This window comes from Pleurodeles waltl, chromosome 6 (assembly GCF_031143425.1).
Source record: "Pleurodeles waltl isolate 20211129_DDA chromosome 6, aPleWal1.hap1.20221129, whole genome shotgun sequence".
NCBI classification, from domain to species: Eukaryota; Metazoa; Chordata; class Amphibia; order Caudata; family Salamandridae; genus Pleurodeles; species Pleurodeles waltl.
Window position 1 is genome coordinate 585,690,220 of NC_090445.1, and position 26,588 is coordinate 585,716,807.

Genomic DNA, 26,588 nt, shown 5'->3' on the forward strand with positions numbered 1-26,588 from the left:
GGATAAACAGGCCCAACCCCCTGCAGCACAGACCCCACTGATTGCCAAAGTAGTGCCTGGCACTGAACAAAACTACTTTGTGTGCCAAATATGCTCCTTGTGGAAGAGCAATATGCGATCACTCAAAGTAAAGCCAACCCATAGACAAAGAGAGAAATAGAAGTTTAATATTCCAGACCTGGAACCATTGCTTACTGCTTCCTCCAGCCCCAGAATATAGATGTAAAAAAAGTGTCAAAATAGGCCAGTTGCTATAGTAGGGATTGAAACTGCAAGAATACAATCCCTAAAATAATAGCAGCCCTGGCATAATCAGAGAGGCTATCATCAGAGCTCTTACAAAATGAGATTGCTGCCATGATTTGTCACCAAATTACATGGCACCAAAGGGACAAGTAGATTTGTTTTTACAGGACAAATAGATTTAAGAAGCAAGTTGTCCCGTGGACCAGTAGATATTTTATTAAATTCCTCACTCCTACCCAAGTTATGGGACTACTCTCTTCCTCCATTCTGGCGATCTTACCGGTCCCCCTTCATTACAGGTCCCTTCAACGCCTCAAGGCCTCCCACATACGCAAAGGCCTACAGTACTCTGAACAAATTCCCCTCACGGACAAAGTCACAGATGAAATAAACTGGTGGCTGGCACACATGGAGGCTTAGAATGGGAGAGCTATATGTGGATCAGACCCAGACAGTGTTTGAGCCTGACACCAGCAAGTACGGCTGCGGTGCAGACTGCGGGACTCCTTTACAAGCGAAAATGGTCCGAAGATGAACAGCGGCTCCATCTCAATTGCTTAGAGCTCATGGTGGGGTTCTTTGCCATAAAATGTTGGACAAAGGACAGAGAGCACTGCAACATGCTTATGAAGATGGACAACATCTCAGCTGTCTGCTACATCATCCACCTAGGGGGCACCAAGTCGAAGACTCTGGCAGAATTGGTCAAGGATTTCTGGAGTTTGCCTGTCCAACGACATCAGTTACTGAAGAATATCTTCCCGGGGGAGCCAGCGCAGTGGCAGATTGGTGTTCCAGAGTATGATTCAACACAAGCCTGTGGCAATTCTACCCACAAGTTTTCAAGAGGATGGAAGCTCTTTGGGGGATATTCTCTGACTACCTCTTTGCACCCAGGCTGGACCATGAGATTCTCTGGTACTTTAGCTGGAAGCCAGACCCTGTGGCGACAGCAACAGATGCCTTCCTACAGCACTGGTCAGGGGAGCAGGGATGCAAATTTTCCCCCTTTGCGATGATTATGAGACAAAAAGGGGCCATGTTAGTCCTGATCACTCCATGCTGGAGGTCTCAAGTTTGGTTTCTAGTTCCTCTGGATCTTCTCTGGGATTTTCCAACCCTTCTAACCCACACTCCAGATCTCCTTCAGGATCCTCTGGGCAATTACCGTCTGGTGTTTCAGGGGCGACTGCCGCCCATGTGTTGGCGGATTTCAGGCAATGCTGGAGAGTCCCAGGCCTTTCACTCGAAACTGAGAGAATGCTGTTGGCAGCCTTGCATACAGCACCAACAAATGCTACAGGCCTGCATGGTCTACATGAGTGCGTTGGTGTGCTCAAAACAATCAGGATTCCATGTGGTGCAAAGTGGTTTCCATCTTGTAATTTTTGGCATCTCTGGCTTCTCGGGATTAGCCCAAAGAACTATAAATTCATACAGGTCGGCCATTTCCACTAGGCATGTTCCCCCACAGGGCTCTCCAGTATGGGAACACCCGTTTGTGTGCATGATGATGAGGGGGATATGCTTGGCACTCCCCCCTGGGCCTAGATACTCGACTCTTTGGGATGTCAACAAGGTCCTTTATCTATTCGATCTTAGCAGAGGAATGAGTACTTGACATGCAAGGAACTTTCTGCAAAATTCGGCATTCTACTGTGCCTAGTATCATGCTGCAAGGTGTTAGATGTCCAAGCCTTGGATCTCACGGGACTCCTGATGGGGTTACCTTCCATACCTTGAGATGCACAACGCCAAACTCCAGGGTGGTGTCCTACTCGCCCTATGACAAAGTTCCCAAATGGTATGTTGTGCAATGCCTGAAGGCTTATGAGAACATGACAGAGGAGTTCCGCCTGCTGGGCAAACAACAACTTTTAATCTCCTTCAGGTAATCTTTCAAAGCTGTAACCTCCCCCACCATCGGCAGATGGATTCATTGGGTCGTGCAAGAGGCTGGTACTGATGTCTTGCAATTTGGTGCTCACTCGGTGAGAGGGGCAATGGCTTCTAAGGTTTTTGCCCTGAGAGCTCACCTATAAGAAATTACTAATGCAGAGAACTGGTCACAGGACTATGTTCAAAAGGTTTTATTTCCAGCCGGTCCTGGACATGGCTTCTTTGGTGGTGGACAAACTTTGAACGAGCATACAATGAAAAATGTCCTAGTAATCATGAAGGAAAGTTTTAATTCTATTAAGGACATGGAGGTAAGTATTATTCCCACCCAAGGTTCCAGAGGACCCCTTATTTTCCCTGCTATTTTTTAATTTTTAGTGAATGGCTGTTTTTATTTGTCATGCGAGGACAATCATAAGGTCTAAGTATCTGATGTTTTCCCTCTGACTATGTGTATTCAGCAATTGTCGAGCCACTGTTCACTGATGGCTTTGAGGCCCTCTCACTTGTTAAAGGGTTATGATGTTTCTTGTGAGGATTATGAATAAAATAACACTGGAGTTTTTAAAACGGATGGAATACAGTTCATGCTTTTTGTGTGGTTCCTTCCAGGGTCAGATGGGAATAAAGGAGAGTGATGCGAAAAAAGGGGACGCGCTCCTGTTGCACTCAAGAAAGAGGAGGAAACGCAAGGGATTTTCACATATATGACTGGATCTTGATGCCGATTGGTTTTTCTTCTGTAGTTTTCCCCCGGGATGATGGGAAAGTTATTTTACATGTTGAATGTTGAAGTCTTCTGGAAGTCAATCAAGAGAGAAAGCAGAGCATAATCCTCGCTTCGGTGTCCTGAAATTGAAACACTCCTTCATGATTACTAGGAAATGTTCAATTTCCAAGTAAACTCAGATAAGCCCTTGTAATGAATCCACCAAATCTGGACCTCCTACAGATCTTTGTCCTCCCTAACGTTTGCATCTTGTACCGGGGACAATAGCTACACGTTACCAAGCTTCTAAATATCATTCCTAAATCAGGGTGTTGTCCACAAGTTTGGAAAAGTGCATCAATCATACCGTTAGTAAAGAAACCTTCACTAAACTCCCTCTAAGTTAGCAGCTATTATCGTATTTCATGACTTCCTTTCCAGCTAAAATAGTGGAGAAGGCTATGAATATAAATTTAATCTTTTCTTCCTAGTAACCAATTGCTGATCCATCCAGCATGGTTTTAGAGGCAGTCATAGCACTGAATCTGCCTTGATTGTAGTTACTGAGGACATCAGAGAGATAACTGATAACAACGGTAAAGCTGCACTTTACTTATCAGCAGCTTTCATCACCATCATAAGATACTGCCTCCTCATCTAGAGAGTTTAGGAGTTAGAGATTCTGCCTTGACTCTTAAGCTCCTTCCTAGCGGATCAAGAATAATCGGTCTCTTGTGGTGATTTTAAATCTAAGTCCTTTTCACTTTCCTATGGAGTCCAACAGGGCTCATCACTAAGCCTCAAATTAATCCATGATTATGTCACCTCTTTGGCAGAACTGATTCGCTCCTTTGGGGTCTCCATATGTTCTATGATGATGACAGCCAGATAGTGGTCTAAATTTCCACTGACCTGCTCGCTGTACCCAAACGATTTTGCAGCTGTATGCTGGAGGAGGGTAAATGGATGAAAGGAAACTGCTTACACTTAATTCTGGGAAAACTGAGATTCTTTTTGATGGGAAATGATTCCTCGTTTTGGTCCCTCATGTATTAGTCTCAGGATCTTGGTTCACTTCTTTGTCTTGTTAGGAGAGACAAAAATCTGGGAGCATACTTTGATGACAAGGTTAACTTTTATTCTCTTTGAGCTACAGAAAACTGTAATTGTTGCCCTTTTATTATCCAGAATTGTCTACTGCATTGTTGGTCTGCAACAACGATTGCTGAATAAACTCCACATCTTACAAAATGCTGCTGCCCAGCTCCTGTTAAACATCCCAAAATTCCAGTTTGTTTCCCAAGCAACAGCTGATCTACACAGGTTGACAGTAAAACAAGCATTTGCCATACAATTGGTCTTACGTTTGCTAGAGTTAGAGCTGTTAACCTTGTAAATTCCTAACTGGACTTTTCTTGCCACTTAAATTGAAAATGAAAAGTAAAACAGTTGACATAAGCTAGCCGATTCAAAGAACCACGGACAATATGAGTATGAGTGCGAAGGAGAGACACAAAAGGAAAAAAGAAGTTATCTCGCAGTCAAATGTATAGGCCAACATACAATTATCCATGTAACAGAGTCAATGTCCAAGGTAACCAAACCGCCCCAAGAAGGGACAAACGTAAAGCATTTACCAATGATGATAAAGGATTTTTGAAAGACAAGCCCACAAACAAGTGTTAGTGATGGGCGTGCGGTGGGTGTGGTTAAAAGCCCACAAATAGATTACTACTGGTCAGAGCATTTGCGTGCTCGACCTAAAAATGGGTCACCTTTAAGACCTCTGCATGGCTAATGAAGCACGACTCAGGACCAGACTACCTTAAGTCAAGGTTCTGTTGGTATGTTCCCATTTGAACACAACGATCTACCTTCTCCAAGAATATAAGGATTCCAAAGTTTAAAAAAGGATCTTTGGGGCAGGAGTAGCATTATACTGACCACTGAAAAAATGTGAAATAAGCTGCTCATGCATCTAAAAGCTTAATCCAACCTGACTAATTTACGAAACTGCTAAAAACCTGCCTTTTCTCTAACACACCTAAAGGCATCAACTCTTTTTAGGCAATAGGCTACCCCCAAGACACCAAAGGGCATTGGCGCGCTTTATAAAATTAAACTTAAACGTAGCCATGATAAGAACCAAGCTACGTATCTAAATCACAGGAAAAAGATGGAAGCCAACAGAAAGGTGAGGGGATCACCTGCACTGCATACATCTTAAAGGGTGCTGTGTCACCCATTACCTAGTCTGCCCCCCTCTCCTGCCGGCTACGATTCAAGAGATAGCTGTTCAGCCCCTTGGAAGTCCGATGCCCGTGACAGTGGGCGCTGGGTGGAGCACACTCAGTATGATTACCAGAGCCCACAACCAGAACTTCCATGTCACAAGGCATAGTCCTACAGGGCAGTATGGGAGTTGTGGTCCATTCATATTCACCAGAGGAACAAAACTGACTAAAACGTTTAAGTAAATAACATATTCTTTTCTGCAGAATACAAATTCCAGTCAAAGTAAGGGCCGTAGCATAGACCAGTCAGCTGATAAAAACAGCGCCTGGTTGTGTTGTCTATGTGACATGAGATGCCCTAGGTCACTAGTTACCAGAATCAGGCTCAACCATGTACTTTTCTTATGTTTCGGTATTGAGTATTCTTCCTCCTCAGATAGATGAATTTTAACATACAATCTTTGCACGAGTAGTACAGTGATAAGGGGCAGATACAATCATCCTAGTGTTGGTCTCAGAAATTATGTAGTCCCATAAGTAACGTAACTGGTTCCAAGAAATGTCATTAAAATCTTTTTTTCTGGGTGCCTAGCTTGTACACCCATCTGAGCTCGAGTTCTAATAGGGTTTTTTGCATGTCATTGCTAGCACTTTTTTTGTCAATCATAGTACAGAATAGGACAGTATGTCCTGCGTTTAAGCAGCGTTTAGATAGTCTGGTGGACATTTTTTTGCAGCGGATATTGCTGTGATGTTCACTAATTCGTATTTTTACTTGTATGGATGTCATCTTAAATTCCACAGTTTACAAGGGCATTCAATAAGGTAAGCCATATTCGTCGAAATGCAGTAGGCATGTGACCTCCGTTCCAATGGTGTTTGTAAGTATTGGTCTAGGGAGGTGGTTTGTTTTGTTCGAGGGCATACTCTACACTGTCCATTAGGATAATGTTGTGTTACTTTCGGAAGACACCATTGAGAGTCCTGGCGTTCTGTGCTTCTTCTTCCTGGCCTGGTGTTTACTAACATATCCTTCAGGATAGTATTACGTTTGAAGGAAAAAAGAAGATGTATTTTTTAAAATCCAAGTAATTGCATGGGAGTATGCATCGGTTTTTCATAATTATCTTTTTTACTTGGTTGGAAACATTACTGTATGCTTACATGGATACTATCACCTCGATCTTCTTTCTTCTTCTCCATAAGGAGACCTTCCCTATGGTTGCTCTTAGCAGCTTTTTGTATTTATATGGAGGGATACTGTTTTTCCATACGTTTAGTAGTAGAAATGTTGGCTTCTTTGTTGTAAACCTCTATGCTAGAGCAATTCCTACATATGCGCAGAAATACAATTGTGAGCAAGACTTGAATGCAGAAACGCATCGATGCTGGATGGTGCTAACTTCTTTTTCCATTTTTTAAATAGAAAAAAATAAAATTGAGGAGTGAGCAGTATCTTTCTTTTGAAAGAGCAAGGTGAAGCTGGAATGAGATGCGCTGAAGTGGTAGCGAGCCACTGAGCACCGCCACCAGTGATTAGGCACCCTATGGCTGTTGGGAGTGTGTGTGTGTGTGTGTGTGTGTGTGTGTGTGTGTGTGTGTGTGTGTGTGTGTGTGTGTGTGTGTGTGTGTGTGTGTGTGTGTGTGTGTGTGTGTGTGTGTGTGTGTGTGTGTGTGTGTGTGTGTGTGTGTGTGTGTGTGTGTGTGTGTGTGTGTGTGTGTGTGTGTGTGTGTGTGTGTGTGTGTGTGTGTGTGTGTGTGTGTGTGTAAAATGTCACTTACCCAGTGTACATCTGTTCGTGGCATGAGACGCTGCAGATTCACATGCTTTGCACATCCCGCCATCTAGTGTTGGGCTCGGAGTGTTACAAGTTGTTTTTCTTAGAAGAAGTCTTTTCGAGTCACGAGATCGAGGGGCTCCTCCCCTTTCGGCTCCATTACGCATGGGCGTCGACTCCATCTTAGATTGTTTTCCCCGCAGAGGGTGAGGTAGGAGTTGTGTATATAGTAATAGTGCCCATGCAATGGAGTATGTATGTACATAATGTGATTAAAAGTGTTATATTTACAAATTTACAAATATCCAAGTTTATTTTTATCAACTTATAACGGCTACAGGCTCCCGGGGAGGTGGGAGGGCGCACGTGAATCTGCAGCGTCTCATGCCACGAACAGATGTACACTGGGTAAGTGACATTTTCCGTTCCATGGCATGTGCAGCTGCAGATACATATGCTGTGCATAGACTAGTAAGCAGTTATCTCCCCAAAAGCGGTGGTTTAGCCTGTAGGAGTTGAAGTTGTTTGAAATAATGTTCGTAATACTGCCTGTCCTACTGTGGCTTGTTGTGTTGTTAACACATCCACACAGTAATGTTTAGTGAATGTATGAGGCGTAGACCATGTGGCTGCCTTACAGATTTCTGTCATTGGTATATTTCCTAGAAAGGCCATGGTGGCACCTTTCTTCCTAGTGGAGTGTGCCTTTGGTGTAATAGGCAGTTCTCTCTTTGCTTTAACATAACAGGTTTGAATACATTTAACTATCCATCTGGCAATGCCTTGTTTGAATATTGGATTCCCTGCATGAGGTTTTTGGAAAGCTACAAACAATTGTTTTGTTTTGCAAATTTGTTTGGTTCTCTCAATGTAATACATTAGTGCTCTTTTTATGTCTAATGTATGTAATGCTCTTTCAGCTACAGAGTCTGGTTCTGGAAAGAACACTGGGAGTTCCACTGTTTGATTTAAGTGGAACGGTGATATAACTTTTGGCAAACATTTGGGATTTGTGTGTAGAACCACTTTATGTTTGTGTATTTGTATAAAGGGTTCCTGTATGGTAAAGGCTTGTATTTCACTTACTCTTCTGAGAGATGTGATAGCTATTAGGAAGGCTACTTTCCAGGTCAAGTATTGAATCTCACAAGAGTGTATGGGTTCAAATGGTGGACCCATGAGTCGTGTTAATACAATATTGAGGTTCCACAAAGGAACTGGTGGTGTTCTTGGGGGAATGATCCTTTTTAGACCCTCCATAAATGCTTTTATGACTGGGATTCTAAATAGTGAAGTTGAATGTGTAATTTGCAGATAGGCAGAAATTGCTGTGAGATTTATTTTAATGGATGAAAAAGCTAACTTAGACTTTTGTAAGTGTAGTAAGTAGCTTACAATGTTTTTCGCGGACGCGTGTAATGGTTGAATTTGATTATTATGACAGTAATAAACAAATCGTTTCCATTTATTTGCGTAGCAATGTCTTGTAGTAGGTTTTCTAGCCTGTTTGATGACCTCCATACATTCTTGTGTAAGGTCTAGATGTCCGAATTCTAAGACTTCAGGAGCCAGATTGCTAGATTGAGCGATGCTGGATTCGGGTGTCTGATCTGTTGTTTGTGTTGAGTTAACAGATCTGGTCTGTTTGGTAGTTTGATATGAGGCACTACTGACAGGTCTAGTAGTGTTGTGTACCAAGGTTGTCGTGCCCAAGTTGGTGCTATTAGTATTAGTTTGAGTTTGTTTTGACTCAATTTGTTTACTAGATACGGAAGGAGTGGGAGAGGGGGAAAAGCGTAAGCAAATATCCCTGACCAACTCATCCATAACGCATTGCCCTTGGAGTGAGGCTGTGGGTACCTGGATGCGAAGTTTTGGCATTTTGCGTTTTCTTTTGTTGCGAATAGGTCTATTTGCGGTGTTCCCCAGTTTTGGAAGTAGGTTTGTAGTATCTGGGGATGAATTTCCCATTCGTGGATCTGTTGGTGATCTCAACTGAGATTGTCGGCTAACTGGTTTTGAATTCCTGGTATGTATTGCGCTATTAGGCGAATGTGATTGTGAATCGCCCAATGCCAAATCTTCTGTGCTAAGAGACACAACTGTATTGAGTGTGTGCCTCCCTGTTTGTTTAGGTAATACATTGTTGTCATGTTGTCTGTTTTGACAAGAATGTGTTTGTGGACTATTAGTGGTTGAAATGCTTTTAATGCTAGAAACATTGCTAGTAGTTCTAGTTGATTTATATGAAGTTGTTTTTGTTGAGTGTCCCATTGTCCCTGGATGCTGTGTTGGTGGAGGTGTGCTCCTCACCCTACCATGGAAGCATCTGTTGTGATCACGTATTGAGGCACTGGGTCTTGGAAGGGCCGCCCTTGATTTAAATTTATAGGATTCCACCATTGAAGCGAGGTGTGTGTTTGGCGGTCTATCAACACTAGATCCAGAAGTTGACCCTGTGCTTGTGTCCATTATGTCGCTAGGCACTGTTGTAAGGGTCGCATGTGTAATCTTGCGTTTGGGACAATGGCTATGCATGAAGACATCATGCCTAGAAGTTTCATCACTAATTTTATTTGATATTGTTGGTTTGGGTGCATGCTTTGTATTACATTTTGGAATGCTTGTACCCTTTGTGGACTTGGAGTGGCAATCCCTTTTTTTTGTGTTGATTGTCGCTCCTAAGTATTGTTGTATTTGACACGGTTGTAAGTGTGATTTTAGGTAGTTTATTCAGAACCCTAATTTGTGAAGGGTTTCTATGACGTATTTTGTGTGTTGAAGACACTGTTTCTGAGTGTTGGTTTTTATTAACCAATCGTCTAGATACGGGAATACATGTATGTGCTGTCTTCTGATATGTGCCGCTACTACTGCAAGGCATTTTGTAAATACCCTTGGTGCTGTTGTTATCCCGAATGGTAACACTTTGAATTGGTAATGTACTCCTTGGATTACAAACCTCAAGTCTTTCCTGTGTGAAGGATGTATGGGTATATGGAAGTATGCATCCTTTAGATCTAATGTTGACATGTAGTTTTGTTGTTTGAGCAAGGGGATCACGTCTTGAAGTGTTACCATGTGAAAGTGATCTGATTTGATGTAAAGATTTAGTATTCTGAGATCTAAGATGGGTCTCAGAGTTTTGTCCTTTTTGGGTATTAGAAAATACAGGGAATAAACACCTGTTCCTTTCTGATGGTTGGGTACGAGTTCTATTGCCTCTTTTTGTAACAACGCTTAGACTTCTAGTTGTAATAGATCTAAGTGCTGTTTGGACATGTTGTGTGTTCTTGGAGGCACATTTGGTGGTAATTGTAGGAATTCTATGCAATAACCATGTTGGATAATGGCTAGGACCCACGAGTCTGTAGTTATTTCTTCCCAATTTTTGTAATAATCTGTGAGTCTCCCCCCCACTGGTGTTATGTGTTGGGGATTTGTGACATTGAAGTCACTGTTTAGTTTGTGGGGTTTTTGGGCTTTGGAATTTCCCTCTGGTTTTAGGGAACTGTCCACCTCTATAGTGTCCCCGAAAGCCTCCTCTTTGATACTGGCCCTGGTATGTGGGTCTGGCTTGTGAAGTTGAGGGTTCTGTGCTCTGGGCGCGAAACCCCCCTCCAAAGTGTGGCTTTCTAAAGGTGCCTCTGCTCTGTGGGCAGTAGAGCGCGCCCATGGCTTTGGCCGTGTCATTGTCCTTCTTTAGCTTCTCTATAGCTGTATCCACCTCCGGCCCAAACAACTGTTGTCCATTAAAAGGCATATTAAGCACAGCCTGTTGGATCTCTGGCTTAAATCCAGAGGTGCGGAGCCATGCGTGTCTCCGAATAGTGACCGCTGTATTCACAGTTCTGGCGGCTGTGTCCGCTGCGTCCATTGCCGATCGTATCTGGTTGTTGGAGATACTTTGGCCCTCCTCCACCACTTGCTGTGCACGCTTTTGAAACTCCTTGGGAAGATGTTCAATAAAATGCTGCATTTCATCCCAATGAGCCCTGTCATATCTTGCCAATAAAGCTTGTGAATTGGCAATGCGCCATTGGTTGGCTCCCTGTGCTGCAACTGGTGGTGGTGAATCCCCAGAAGTCTGTGAGTTCGCCCTTTTGCTTGCTCCGCCTACTACCACTGAGTCAGGTGTTAGTTGTTGCTTGATGTACACAGGGTCCGTAGGGGGAGGCTTGTACTTTTTTTCCACCCTAGGTGTAATGGCTCTGCATTTGACGGGGTCTTGAAACACTTGTTTTGCGTGTTTTAACATCCCTGGTAACATCGGCAGACTTTGGTACTGGCTGTGTGTTGATGACAAAGTATTAAATAAAAAGTCATCCTCAATAGGTTCAGCGTGCAGTGCTACATTATGAAAAGTAGCTGCTCTGGACACCACCTGCATGTAAGCAGTACTGTCTTCAGGTGGTGACGGTCTTGCCGGGTAGCAGTCTGGGCTATTGTAAGATACTGGTGCATCATATAGATCCCATGTATCTGAGTCATCCTGGGTCATCCCTGTGTGCGTTGGAGATTGCATCATAGGGGGTGTTGCAATTGGTGATAGTTGCGGTGAGTGCTGTGGCGATGGTTGTGGCGAAAAACGTGGTGGAGTTTTTTCTTTCGCCACTTTTGCTTTTGGCTGTTTCTCTGTGTCTTGGAAAGCAAGTTTCCTTTTCATTTTAAAAGGGGGAAGAGTTCTCATTTTCCCTGTATCTTTTTGAATATGGAGCCTCCTTTGTGTATAGTCTGGCTCTGCCATCTCTAATTCTTGTCCAAATTTATGGCCTTGTAGTTGTGCTGAAAGGCCTTGTTCTTCGGAATAAGAACTTTGTTTCGGTTCCGATGCTGAGTGTTTCGGCACCGAAACTTTTTCTGCCGTCTTTTTCGGCTCCGAAGCCACCTTTTTCGGTTTCGGGGTGTCAATATCTCGGTGCCGACTTTGCTCGGAGCCGGTATCTCGGTGTCGAGTTTGGTCGGAGCCAGTATCTCGGTGCCGAGTGTACTCTGTGCCGGTATCTCGACCGGAGTCGGATGTCTTCGACACGTGTGTGCCCTTTTTCCGTGCCGATGGTTGGTCACCGAGTTTACGGGTTAAGCCATGGCCTGCCGGCGGTGGCGTCCCCTGGGCCTTCATGATTTTGGTGTGAGTTTTGGCCGGGGCAGGTTTACTCACGGTTTTCGCCGGCTGCTCACTTTCGGCCTCGTCCGAGTCCGAGTGGGCAATGGAGAAAGTCTCCTCTTCTTCGACGTCGTGGTGTCCTAACGGCGTCAATGCCATTTGAAGCCTTCGAGCTCTCCGGTCTCGTAGCGTCTTCTTCGACCGAAATGCCAGACAGGCCTTGCAAGTATCCTCTTTGTGTTCGGGGGACAAACACAAATTACAGACCAAATGCTGATCTGTGTAAGGATACTTATTGTGGCATACGGGGCAGAAGCGGAATGGGGTCCGTTCCATGAGCCTTGAAGACGCACGTGGTCGGGCCGACGAGGCCCCGCCGGGGGATAGAAGCCCCGAAGGGCTACCGGAGCTCTTCTTTTATTCGGTGTCGATCTGCTTAAACTAACCAGATACTGAACGCAAACAATACCGTCAAATTTTCCGAGATTTAACTAACTTTCCAAACCGAAACACGGAGCGAAGAGGAACATGTCCGAACCCGATGGCGGAAAGAAAACAATCTAAGATGGAGTCGACGCCCATGCGCAATGGAGCCGAAAGGGGAGGAGTCCCTCGATCTCGTGACTCGAAAAGACTTCTTCGAAGAAAAACAACTTGTAACACTCCGAGCCCAACACTAGATGGCGGGATATGCACAGCATGTGTATCTGCAGCTACACATGCCATCGAACATATACATATATATATATATATATATATATATATATATATATATATATATATATTCACTGTACAAAGCTGTGCTCATGGTTAACTTTAAATTACATATATAAAGTCAGCAAGCATGAACACAGCAGAGTACAGTGAAACGCAGACAGTAAAGCAAAATCACCAAAATACTTATACGGTCTTAGGAGCAGACACAGGTTAGAGCAGAGCTAGTTAGAAAATGTTGATAAAGTGAATGCAGCACTTTTATGCAAAACAATATTCAATTTTTTTTATACAATAGGGTTTCACTTTTTATTTTATATTTGAAAATTGGAAACATATGGACAACTCTCCCACATGATGTACGCACCCACAACCAGGAGGGCACAATAATTAGGTGAACTATTTAAGGACAATAATTAACAACTTAAGGGCACAGCTAGTTGCACATAACGTCTGCTTGTGCAACTATAAAATTACGCAGTCTTTTTAATTCAGACAATGTTGGAAATAGGTAGAATGAAATGTTGGACACTTTCTATGCAGATTGGCATCCTCTGAAAACCTCTGTTCATGTTTTAGTCTTTGGGCTAAATTGACCTAGAAAACCGTGTTTTAGGTGAGTTTGAACAAGGGACGCAACATAATATACTGTCTTGTAAACCATATCTACTTAATTCTAATACCGTGTTCGTTGGAGGTTGGGAATAGAGCAAAGACTGCTGCATGTTATGTGTACCAACATAAGCAAAAGAGAAATTGAACAGCATTAATCCGATGTTTTCATTAAATGCAATATTCACTGGGATATTAAACGATTCGACTTTTTGTGTGAGAAAGAACCTTCACAAGTTTGACAGCTTTGTTAAAAGCCCTCACCTAAGTGTGGCACTCAAACAGATCAGCCCCCACTCCCTACAAACTCACACAGGCTGCTCTGCCCTCAGGACAATAACAACTACTTTGAGGGCCGACACTCAAGACAAGCATTGGCAACGCCAGTAGATTTTAGCCATGTTGATCATCAGTGTGGCTGCTGTTCAGCATGGCTAAAAGTTAGTGGACTGCAGTGCGGTAGATTCAGGTACAGTGGAATGGGGTCGATTGGCGCAGAATGGAGTGGGTGGTTTGGGGTTAATTGGAGATGGGTGGAGTTTAGTAGACTGGAGTGCATGACTTGGGTAGATTGGTGTGGTAGATTGGAGTGAGGTAGACTGAATATGGGGAGACTGTGGTAGAGTGGGACAAATTGGAGTGGAGTAGACTGGGGTACATAACAGTGGGGTAGAGTGGAGTAGAATGGAGCAGAGTAGGGTAGATTAAAGTAGGGAAGAATGGAATGAAGTGGGGGTAGATTGTGGTAGAATAGAGTGGAGTGGGATGGGCTGGGGGAGAGGGGTAGATTGGATGGGGTAGACTGGGGTAGATTGGAGTGGAGCATAATGGGGTAGATTGGAGTGAGTTACATTGAATTAGGGTAGACAGGGGTGTAGTCGTGTAGATTGGAGTGGAGTGGGGTAGATTGGAGTGGGATATATTGCAGTAGATTGGAGTGGAGTGGGGTAGACTGCCAAAGAGTGGAGTGCAGTGGATTGAGGAAGACTGCAGTGGAGAGGACTCAATTGGAATGGAGTAGAGTGAAGTGGAGAAGAATGGGTGGATTATGCAAGAGTACACTGGAGTAATGTGGGGTAGATTGCAGTGGAGTAGGTTGGAGTGGAGTTTGATATAGTAGGGTGGATGGGTGGGGTAGACTGGAGTGGGATAGTTTGAAGTGGGGTGGATTGGACTGGAATGGCTAGGTTTGAGTGGCATGTGGTAGTATGGAGTGAAGTGGAGTGGGGTAGATTTGGGTGGAGTGGAATGGAGTGTGGTAGACTGGGGTAGAGTAGACTATATGGGTTGGAGTGGGCTAGAGTGGAGTGTAGTAGATTGGAGTGAAGCACAGTGGGGTAGAACTAGGTAGAGTAAAGTGGGGCAGTGGGGTGGTCGGGAGTGGTGTCGGGTAGATTAAATTGGAGTGAAGTGGAGTAGAGTGATGTTGAGTGGAGTGATAAAGATTGGAGTGGGATAGAGTGGAGTGGGATACATTGGGTTAGACTGGAGTAAGAATGGGGCAGACTGGCAAACAGTGGAGTGCAGTGAATCGGGGAACAGGGGATTGGAGTGGAGAGGAGTGGGTAGTGGAGAGGACTGGAGTGGAACGGGGTAGACTGGAGAGGGATAGTGGGATAGATTGGCTGGATTATGGTTCGGTGGAGTGGAGTGGGGTACAGTGAAGTGAGAGATAGGAGTGGGGTAATTTGGAGTGGGGTACATTTGGTTTCATTGGAGTTAAGTGTGGTAGATTGTGGTGGAGTACGTTGGAGTGGAATAGGATAGGGTGGTGTGGATGGAGTTAGAAAGGGTAGTGTGGGGTGGGGTAGATTTGAGAGGGGTTAATTGGGTTAGGGTGGGGTAGGTTTGAGTGGTATCGATAGAAGTGGGGTGGATTGAATGGAGTAGGGTAGTTTGGGGGAGAGTGTGGTAGGGTAGATTGGAGTGGGGTGGGTTGGGCTGGAATGGGTTAGATTGGACTGGAGTAAGGCAGCATTGAGAGGCATATGGCAGACTGGAGTGTAGTGGGGTAGAATGGAGTGTAGTGGGGTAGAATGGAGTGTAGTGGGGTAGAATGGAGTGTAGTGGGGTAGACTGAGGTAGGGTGCAGTGGGTAGAGAGGAGTGGGGTGGAGTGGAGTGGAGTTGGATAGATTGGAATGGGCAGAGTGGGGTAGATTAGGATGGGGTGTAATGGGGTGGATTAGAGCCAGGTAGATTGGAATGGAGTGGAGTAGACTGGAATAGGGTAGAGTAGGGTACACTGAAGAGGGATGATTGGAGTAGGGTAGATTGGGGTGGGGTAGACAGGGGAGATGGAGTAGAGTGGGGAAGACTGAAGAGGGGTGAGGTAGATTGGGGTGAGGTAGATTGGGGTGAGGTAGATTGGGGAGGGCTAGATTGGGAAGGGCTAAACTGGAATGGGCTGGAGTAGATTGGAGTGGGTTAGATTGAAGTGGGTAGATTTGAGTGGAGGGTGGTAGATTTGAGTGGGGTAGATTGGAGTGAAGTGGAGTGGGGTATATTGCATTGGAGTGTGGTAGAGTCAGGGTAGATTGGGATGAAGTGTGGTGGGTTGGGGTAGAGTGGAGTGGGGTAGATTGTGTGGAATGGAGATGGGTAGACTGGAGTGGGGTAGACTGGGGTGGAGTGTACTGGGATAGACTTGAATGTGGTGGAATGTTGTTGGCTAGATTAGTCAAGATTGGAGTGAAGTGAGATTTACATTGGGGAAGAGTTGAGTGGGGTAGATTAGGGTGGAGTGGTGTAGACTGGGTAGAGTAGGGCAGAATGGAATGAAGTGGGAAAAAGTCAAGAGGGATGACTGGAATGGGGTAGTTTGGAATGGAATAGGGTAGTTTAGAGTTGAGTGGGTGGATTGGCACAGGTGGGATAGAGGGCTGTGGGGTGTGGTAGACTGCGGTGGGGTGAAGTGGGGTAGACTGAAGTGGGGTAGACTGGAGTGGAGTATTTTGGAGTGGGTAGATTGGAGCGAGGTAGACTGGAGTGGGGTACATTGTAATTGGGTAGAGTGGGGTGAGGTAGACTGGAGTGAAGTGGGATAGGTTTGAGTGGAGTGTGGTAGAGTGAAGTGGGGTAGATGGGAGTTTAGTGGGGTGGACTGAAGTGTGGTAGATTGGAGTGGGGTAGATTGTGTTATATTGGAGTGGTGTGGGGTAGATTAGAGTGGAGAAGAGTTGGATAGATTGCTGTGGAGACTGGGGTGGAGTGGGGCAACCTGGAATGTAGTGGGGTAAATTGAACCAGAGTAGACTGGAGTGGAGTGGGTGGGGTAGATTGGAATGGAGTCAGATAAATTGGAGAGGAGAGTATTGGAGTACACTGAGTAGGGTGGATTGGGGTAGATTGGGTGGATTGGAGTGGGGTACGCTGGGGTAGATTGGAGTAAAGTGGGGGAGATTAGAGAAAAGTGCAGAAGGCTGGGGTGGACTGGAGAGTGGTGGGGTGGACTGGATTAGACTGAGTGGTGTGGGGTATGTTGGAGTAGACTGGAGAGGGCAGACAGCATCATGTTAGAGTGGAGTGGCGTTGAGTGGGGTAGACTGGGTTACAATGGGTTAGATTGAAGTGGGGTAGATTGAAATGGTGTGGGACAGATTGGGTGGGGTAGATTGGAGGAGTGGGGTAGTTTGGGAGGAGTGGAGTGGGGCAGATTGGAGGGGATCCTCGCTATTGTCTGTCTTCTTTCTGCACTACCGTCGATCTTCTTTTTTCTTTCTGCATACCATCTTCTGTCTTCTTTATCACATGCAGCCCTTGGTCGTCTCCCCGCCTTCTGTCTCCTCCCTTCCTTCTGTATTCTGCTGCATTCCACCTTCTGCTGCATTCCGCCTTCTGCCGCCTACCTTATGTCTTGTCTTCTTTCTTCTAACGTGCATGCCAATACATTTTGCCTTTGTATTTTTTTCTATGTAACTGGCTTACAAATATTAGAAATATTTTAAAATAATGTTTGTTTTAATTTAATAAAACAAAAATAATTATAACATTTCTCTAATATTTGTAAGTCAGTTACATAGAAAATAAAGACAAAGGTGAAACCTATTGGCTTTGCCAATGTTTGTTCCACATGTTATCACTATCCAGCCAAAGGCTTTCCCTTATTAGTACCAGTCTGACATCCAAATACAGCAATAAGTAAGAGAAAGATAACCCTTAGGTAAGGGCCTTACACTGCGCATTAACAATGTGTTGGTGGGTTTTTAGTAACTTTTGAGCCACTCGAGTGAGAAATATTTTTTTTTTGTTAAAAACTGCAAATGATGGATTATGTAGCAACAGCGTAAAATGTACAATTATGGGGAAAATGCAGCAGCCGCACAATTATGATTTCAGTGGCCTATGATTCAGTATCAAGCGTACACACCCTGTTCTCGCCTCACTTGTGCACAACAGCACAAGAAACACACCTCGTTCCATCTGACTGAACCCCTTTCTAGCCAAGGGAGACTCTCATATTTCCATGAGTGTTGGGCAAACATAAAAGAATGCTGTACTCCTCAGATTCTGGGCACTATAGAATGTGCCCAGTCACATTCCTGCTCTGGAATTTCAAAAGGAGTATCTGAATGGGGGTGGCAGCTACATCAACTAGAAGCAACAAGGCTAACTCTATAACAGAAAGCACCAGTCCATCTATGTGCAATTCAAGTTAAAGCATTTGTCCATCTTCAAAAAGCCTTGCTCCAGTGCACAGACATGTTCTCAATGATGGACATAAACTCTGTTATGACATCAGTTGCTTATTATATCACAAGCAGACTATGCTTGATTCGCTGGAATGCCAGCACCAAAAACCGCAGCACTCCATGCCGATACCAATTCCACACACTTTCCCAGAAGTTGCACTGCAAATTGGCAAACAAGCCTTAGGCACTCCGCCTGCCTTCCCTGGGATTGCGTTCTTCCCCAACCCCAGGGCCATGGAAGAGGACAATGATATCCAATATGAAAGGGCCCCTTTGGCTTCCCTCCAATGGGACGGAGATTTCTATAACGCAGAGGATGCGTAAATATACCGGGATGTGGAGGAGGTTCTGACTCCTATGGAGCAGTGCTTATTGCACCTAATTATGTGCAAGTGCATAAAGATGTTCAAACTCCAGGGCCACACTGCCCGATCCCCAACCGTCCGCCCAACCTGCAGATGCTGAACCAGTCCCAGCTGAAAGCCCCCATGAGATGGGGTTGACCATGGCATCTTTGTGTGCCTTAGACAGATGTTTCTGGCTCAAGCCCATCCTTCACTGACCCCTGGGGACTCTCTGAATCCGGTCGAAAAGTCTACAGACCCAGCAACTCTCTCCCTCCCCGAGACGATGATTCCCGCAGGGACACGGATGACAATCCAGGCCCTTACCACCCATGGCGTCCCTCCCCTACACCCCCTGCCACTGACCCCAGTGCCCCAAATGACTGATCAGATATGCTTGACCTGAACAAACTCCTTCATCCCCGTTCGTCCGAGTGGGCTCCCTCCACAAAGGTGGCGAATTATGCTGCAGACAGAATTGGAGCGCCGCTGGGAAAAGACTCCAGAAATTGCCTCACGGCTAAATGTCCTTGCCCACAGTTGGACGGTCATGTAGCTATGGCCCCCGAAATGGATCCTAGAATGGCCACCTTCATAGCCAAATGTATTAAAGACCCAAAAAAGGGCATTGATAGGTCCAGGATAAACTCCTTGGCGCTCTTGACCCACTCCCCACGATCCTAGATATGGCCAAGGATGCCAAGGCTTCAGATTCCCTCATTTCCCCAGACGTTTTATCAGGTGGGCTCAGTGCACAATTGCCTTTGCTGGCAATGCTAATTACGTGCTCCCCACCGAGCAGAGATGATCCTTACTTATAAAGGTGGACTTCAGTGGCGCAAGGGGGACATTTTGGTGAGACCTTTATAAAGGACCTCTGGAAATTTGTTAATACTTTCACGTCACTAGGCAAAGCCCAGTCCTTTATAAAAACGTTTTTTCCCTCCTGAGTTTTCTGTGGGGCTGGCTGAGGCAGGGGCCGCTCGGCCATCAAGTCCTACTCCCAGTATCTGAGAGGGCAAGGTTCTAGGCGCAGCAAAAACCAAGATCAAGTATGTTTTTGAAACTTCTATCTAACCCGCGGCCAGGGTTTCAGAGGAAGAGGACATAAGGGCTTTAACGTTTTTAACCAGAGACCGGTAATAAACATACACAACAAACGAGTGGCTGGTGTACCGCCACTTCCAAATGGAGGGAAGCCAGCCCTGCTATGTTTTATGACCAGCAGGCTGGATGGTCCGCCTGGACCTGAAAGACGAATATTTGGCCATTCCTGCCTTTCAGCACCACAGGTGGTTCCTTCCATCTTATCTGGTGCAACAGACATTTCACTTTTCAACCCAGCCCTTTGGAGTCTCCTGCACCCCTTGGTGCACAGAAATTCTCATGCCGGTGGTGGAACATTTATGGGTGCAGAGGATCAAACTCCAAACAACATGCGCCTTCTGGCACAGGATCCATGGCAGTCATTGGACCAGCTACAACTAGCTGTCAGTCTGATCCAGAGCCTCGGCTGTGTCATAAATGAAAAGAAGTTGCTTCAGGTTCCCACTCAAAACACGTTTTTTCTAGGTTTTGTCATAGACTCAACAAAGACTACCCTGAGTCTTCCCTCATGGAAGGTGCACACGATTCTACATGAGCTGCGGAAAAACGTTAGCTCGGCAAAGGGTGTCCTTGTGACAGCTTCGCTGCCTGGTGGCTCTCTTATCGTCATCCATCCAGGCCATTTTCCCAGGACCCCCGCTCTATGGGGCCCTTCAACAATTAAAAGCTGTACACCTGCGAAAAGGCATCACTTATTCCCATCTGGTCACCCTCTCAGAGGATGCACGGGAGGAGATCCGTTGGTGACTTTCCCACAAGGAAGCATGGAACTGGAGACAGATTTCTGAGTCTGCCCCAGACCTCATTACAGAGACCGACACCAGCAGGTTAGGCTGCGGCGATTGGTGAGGTGAGTTTTCCACAGGTGGGTTGGGTTCTCCTCAAGAACAGAGAAAACACATCATCTGTTTGGAGCGTCTGGTTGGGTTCTTTGCGTTCCGTTGCTGGACCCGGGACAAGATTTAGTTGTGAGTCCTACTGAAGATGGACAACATTTCGGTTGCCAGGTATATAAATCACCTAGGGGGCACCTGATCCAAGGTCCTCTCAGACCAATTTTTGGTGATTCTGCCTTGCTAATCAGATCTCGGTCATAGCAGAATATCTCCCCGGTAAGGAGAACTGGGTAACATATTTTAAATCCCTTCACTTCTGGGATACCAGCCTTCGGAAGCTCAGTCCGGAAGTTTTTGCCAGCCTGCTGACCAAATATGGCCCATTTACGGAGAACCTTTTCGCCTCTAGATTGTGCCACCAACTTCCCAAGCTCTCCAGTGGAGGCCGGATACCCTGGCAGCGATCTAGGATGCATTCCTACAGGACTGGAAATACGAGACAGGGTATGCATTTCCCCTGTTCGCAATGATTACACAGGCGTCAGCTCCAATCAGGCATCAACAGGTGGACGAGTTAGACATCTCAAGTGAGGGTTCCAGTTCGTCTCGAACTTTCTAAGGATTTTTCAATCCCTCTCCCTCCATTTCCGACTCTCCTTCTCAATGCGGATCAGATTCCACACCAGATGGTGCTCGAAAGTTCCCTCCGCCTGATGGTGTGGCAGATTACAGAGGTAGATGGTCGCTCCCGGGACTTTCGACAAAGGCTGAGGACCCTCTTGTCAAAGGCATGGTCAGCCGGCACCATTAAGTGATACCGGTCAGCTTGGACGAGATGGTGTAATTGGTGTGTGTGATGGGGTTGCAATCCTGTGGGTGCAGACGTAGTTCAGGTTCTGAATTTTCTGGCTTGTTAAGCCAAAAAGGGGATGGCATACTGCCCTATCAACTCCTTTCATTCAGCCATCTCAGCAGGACACGTGCCCGTGGACAGGTCCCCCTGTGGAGGAACATCCATTCCCGTTTGTGTGTAGCCTTTTGAGGCATCAGACTATTACTGCCCCCAGAGCCAAGATACTCGGCTCTTTGGGATGTTAATAAGATACTCAATCGTTTTCCTGTCATGGCAACCAAATCGATTCCTGTCAAGAAAGGAACTCTTTGAAGCTAGCGATGCTACCTCTGCATGGTTCCATGCATGCGGGTCTCAGACATCCGTGCTTTGGATATTACTGGAAGAACGTTCTCCCACTAGGGGGTGTCTTTTACGCTCAGCAGGTGTACAAAAACCAATACTAGGGTCACAGAGTACCCGGCATTTCTGGACTCTACTAAGTTGTGTGTAGTTCAATGTCTAAAGGTCTATGAGGAAATGTTGGAGTAATTGAGCAAACTGTTAATAACCCTTAGGAAGCTGTATAAGGCGGCATCCTCCCCACCACTGCCTTCTGGGTGTGGTGGGCCATGCAGGAGCCTGGAGCGGATCTAAATATCTTTGGTGCCCACTCCACTCAAGGTGCGATGGCCTCTAAGGGGTTCAGTTTAGGTGCCCACCTGGAAAATATTATGAACGCGGCCGACTGGTCCTCGGATTCTGCCCTTACGAGGTTTTATTTTAAGCCAGTGTTAGATGCGGCTCAGTTGGAGCGTTGTTGTGTGTAACCACCAGGTTTCACATTTTAAGAACGATAGGGGTGCACTTGATAGACAGATCTCTGTGCAGTCTAGTTACTGGTGTTACATGCAGGTTACAGATTCGTACTATATGCAGGTAGCTACATATCGCTGCATTTGTTGCAGAGATACTCAAGTTACATGAAGGTCTCAAGTTACAATCCTTGTAATACACTTTAGTGAGTTATGACTCAAAGTTACGGCCCTTAAGGCAAACTGCAAAACATAAGTTTAGAACGCTGCTGCTTTTTTTCTCACTCTTGTTATTCCGAAGTACATAAAAAGGACTCATTTGGATTTCAATAAACACTTACAAAAGTGCTATAAAATAGTAATTAGTGTAACTAATTGGAGAGAGAGACAAAGTTGACATTCTTACGGTACATGCACATCTCTAACATACAGTGCTTGGAAAAGCTAAAAAAAGAAACAAATCTGGTTATTTTTTAAGCATTAGTGAACTGACAACAAACCTATTTCTTTGATTCTTCAATGGCATTGGTATCCAGATCGCTCCCATCCAAAATGAGGCTCGAACGAAAGGAGGGCTTCATGCTCCCTTATATTGGCCATTGTGTTAGGCCCAGCTGGGACAGAAACCAGCACTGGCAAAGCAAACTGGTCTGAGATTAATGTACTAATGCAGGGTTCTGCAAAGTTGGTCCTGGAGAGCCGGGTCCATGCCAGATGTTTAGCATATCCACATTTAGAAAAATGTAGATTTCTGAAACATCTTTTTTTCTAAATGTGGATATGCTAAAAACCTGGCATGGACCCGGCTCTCCAGGACCGACTGCAGAACCCTGTATTAATGCATGCAGCATTAGCATATTGAAGTGGGGCACACAAAAGCGATTCAGGAGGAGGGAACAAAGATGGTTACAATTATAGCCTCTTCTGCAGATCAATACAAGCACTTGACAAGTAGTGGAAGGATAGACGTAAAAAGACAATATAATGGGATTGTACCTCCCATTCTGTTGGGCAGAGCCGAGAAGTGATTGACAGTCTCAATCTCATGGCCAAAAGGGGCTTTTAAGTGGCAAATTAAAAGGTGTATATTCTTACCAACAGGTTGGCTTGACACAACTGTGCTGCCAAAACCCAGACCTAAACAGAAAGCTCTCGCACCACACTGCAGGTTGGCGCTCTGAACGCAAAGCACACAGCATGGGTGCTGCTGAGTGAGTCACAGTGTCAGCAAATTGCGCCAGAGCACAGTCAGGAGGTTTCAGTGCAGCAGCTAAGATGCAGCTCAATAATAACTGCCAGATTTGGAATCTGCGTGGATCCCTGCACATTTCAGCACAGTATATTTCTCCCACAAATCATTTATGGTAGCAAACACTGTGAAACTGGCTGAAACTTGAACATAACAGTACTTACACAGGTGCTGGCACTAACAGCACATTCAAAGAGGTAGCGTTGCACTACTTTCTGTACACACATGAATAGTTCCATATTACCATGTAGCAATGCCACGTGGTAATATTAACACCCAACAACTTATTCACTACATCTACGCTTAACAGGCACGGTCGCACATTCACAGAATTATTACTAGGCCTGCAAATTAACGAAACACATAGATGCATTACCAAATACATACTAGCCACAACTTCACTACAATAGTAGTGGCATATAAATCCGTACAAGCAGCTCACCAGAAGCAATGCCAATACAGAACCAACTCTAACAAATCATCCACATCACTACAAACAAAAGCACAAGGCCACATCTGATAATCACATATATCAATAATAGTAAGGTAGAAATGTTTTGCCTTTCTACCATAAAACAAATTATATGATGAGACAGACAAGCAACCCCTTCAAGACCACAACACCGTAAGTCAAATCATGGAGCACAGACGGCTTGAGTAAGCACATCAGGCAAGGCTCACACCTACCTCATCCCACTCGGAGGTGAAGGACGGGGACTTCTCCAGTCGTTTTTTGCCGGCACTGCAGTTGGATAGAGACTCGCTCCGACCTCCCAACACATCGTCGTCTGTGGGCGAGCAAGTCAGGAGATCAGAGTCCGATTTGGACAAACTACGACTAAGTCTCAGCTCCATTTTCGGCCTATTGTGCTGCCCCATAGACATTGCCCCATTTAGACCCTCCCCATTCTCATCATCGTCCTGCTCCTCTTCAGGTCTGGAAGGCTGCACAAGTCCCACGTCAGTCACCGATGTTTCTGTATCCGAGCGACTCGGGCTGGTGCGGAGAACAGAAGTGTAAAGAAGCTGTTTTAGCGACTCCGGGGGACTTTGGGTCTGTGTGAAAGCTGAAGGATGCGACCCTGTGCCCTCCATTTGCGTGGCATATGAGTACCCCAATCCAGAGGCTGTTGTTAACCCCTCGGGGGCACCTTTACTGATAGACGAGAGAAGTCTGAAGGGGTCTTCTTTGATTTCACCGACTGGAGACGAACCATGCAAAAGCCCCGAAAACTGCTCCAGCAACTGCGTGTCATCTGAGCTCCCCGGAGAGTCCCGACTTCGGTCACTGCTGCTTCGCCTCTGCTGGTTCAGGTCTTCCGATGAGATGTAAACTAAGGAGAACACACAGCAACATTATTTAATAAAAAAGGGGGAGGGAAAGAAAATTCAGGACAGAGCTAGACATGAGAGGCACGGAAGAGGAGCAGTAGAAATAAGAAATCAGAGGAAGACAGATGGAGGGTCGAGAAAAAGAGCAATAGAGAGAAGGAAACAGGAACAAGACGGACAGAAAGCGTACTGTAAAGCTAAAGACATTGAACGTGTTGCTCGAGCCCGATCCCGGTGATTTATGCCGCTCAGCAGCACTTGTTACTTGACGTCTATTCACACAAACAACCTTGTGTCTGGCTATAGATGGCCGGGATACTGCTAACAGAGCGAAAGGGGAGGGCGAGGCTTCTGGGGTCGCCCATAAAGGCCAAACGGTTATTTCGAGTCATACCCACTCCCTCGCACTGCTGCAGAGCTCAGCGGGGGGACGGGGCGGCGGGGAGGATTGCACACGTTTAAGTACAACTTGGAGTTATTTAGAAGAGAAGTAATTTAGCAAGTAAACAAACGTGCAGAGTCCACGAGAAAAGGCTTTATTCCAGTGAGATTAACTATCAAAAACTCTGATTAAGCCTTACATTCAAAAGACAACGGCTACAAACAGACATTTTCAAATGCTTTCCCCATTTCAGCTTCCTGAGAAGTGAGTACGGATTATCAGCAAGTCTCAAAGTGAGGGCTATCAGAACATACTGCTGGCAATGGAAACCCCATGTTCGTTTTCATCAGCAGCTTAGTGAAGTGCTGCCTCTTCCATGGTGCACCAAGGGAGTTGTAGTCGTTACAATATCCATAATCGGAATGCGTGGAAACAAGTTTACACCTCAAGATGCAAATATACCATTTATTTTAGATCTATGCTAGTTTTCCATTTTTGTCTAAAAACACTACACAGTCCTGATTTTTACTAAGCACAAAACCCTAGGCACCCGGAGCTCTGGATGACACCACTAACCCCTCAGCTGCTGAGGGTTTTCCAGCCCCAGCCTTTTTCGACGTTTGGGGCAAAAGCCGCTTAAGCATTCATAAATCCCCTCCCCCCCGCCCCCCCCCCCCCCCGATAAAACGTATCCAGGCCGACTTATTGTCCTTCCTTTTATTCTCCACATGCTCAGTATTTTAAAGGTGAAAAGGGTTTGTAGAGGTTTGTACATTACATTGGAGGGAACAGAAAATGTAGCCACAAAATAGCAAAAAAAATAGTTTAAAAAAAATAGTTTAAAAAAGTTATTTGCAGGAAACGTTTGTTTTTCCCACAAACATGACATCAACAAAAGGTTTGCTTTTTTAAGTTCATCTTTCTAGCTTCCAGGAGCAAGAACAGTTGTTTAAAAAACAAACAAATGCTACAACAGTTTATGCCTTTCCAAACAGTAGTAGTGTAATTTTCCTATTTGTTTTGGTTTGGACCTACTTGCAGAAAGAATTGGAAACGTGTGCAACCCACTGGGTAGCCCAGAACGCTAATCACTGCTGAAAAGTAGACAATTCCAAATTGAGCAAGGGGCCATTTGGGTAGATCGCTAATGATTTTTCCAACACAACTAATTGTTGAAATAAACAAAAAAATTTAAACGTACGAAAACATATAAATAAGTGACAAACTTTTCATCTGTTTTTTTTCTCTCAGTGGCAGATTTACAAAAGTTATATACCTTTATGTACGTCTGATCCCTTTTGGTAGCAGAAATACAGAGTTTTTGGATGTCGAAAACCAAGCAATACCCAGTGTCAACAGCAGAGCTAAAGCTGATAATATTTCATTGCTTACAGACTATGCAGCAATTTTTATGGTTAAATCTAATTAATCAAAAAATGGGTATGAAGGCAACTTGTACATTTTTGAAATGCGCCCCAGATAATGAGTTTAGGAATAGTGGGTGTTCGTACAGCGCTGAACTCTGGATTACCCATACTATCACGTAATTCAAAGGTCATTTCCCAGTGTGTTTTTAATTGCACAATGGCTTACATTTAGAAGCCAAAATGTTGAGAAATTCAATTGATAAATATTCTACTATCCTGTGTCTCACACTTCCACAACGTGACAGTGCCCATCATCCACAACATGATAGGCACAA

At 45.1% G+C, this 26,588-nt stretch overlaps 1 protein-coding gene across 8 annotated transcripts in view; it reads right to left on the reverse strand.

Annotated features, from left to right (window-relative positions):
• Positions 1-26,588, reverse strand: part of ANKS1A (ankyrin repeat and sterile alpha motif domain containing 1A) — an 823,551-nt gene that overhangs the window by 326,932 nt on the left and 470,031 nt on the right. For all 8 annotated transcript variants that reach the window (XM_069238819.1, XM_069238817.1, XM_069238816.1 and 5 more), the window contains one exon: positions 23,860-24,506. In XM_069238819.1, the coding sequence (XP_069094920.1) occupies positions 23,860-24,506 (647 nt within the window). The remainder of the gene's footprint in view (positions 1-23,859; positions 24,507-26,588) is intronic.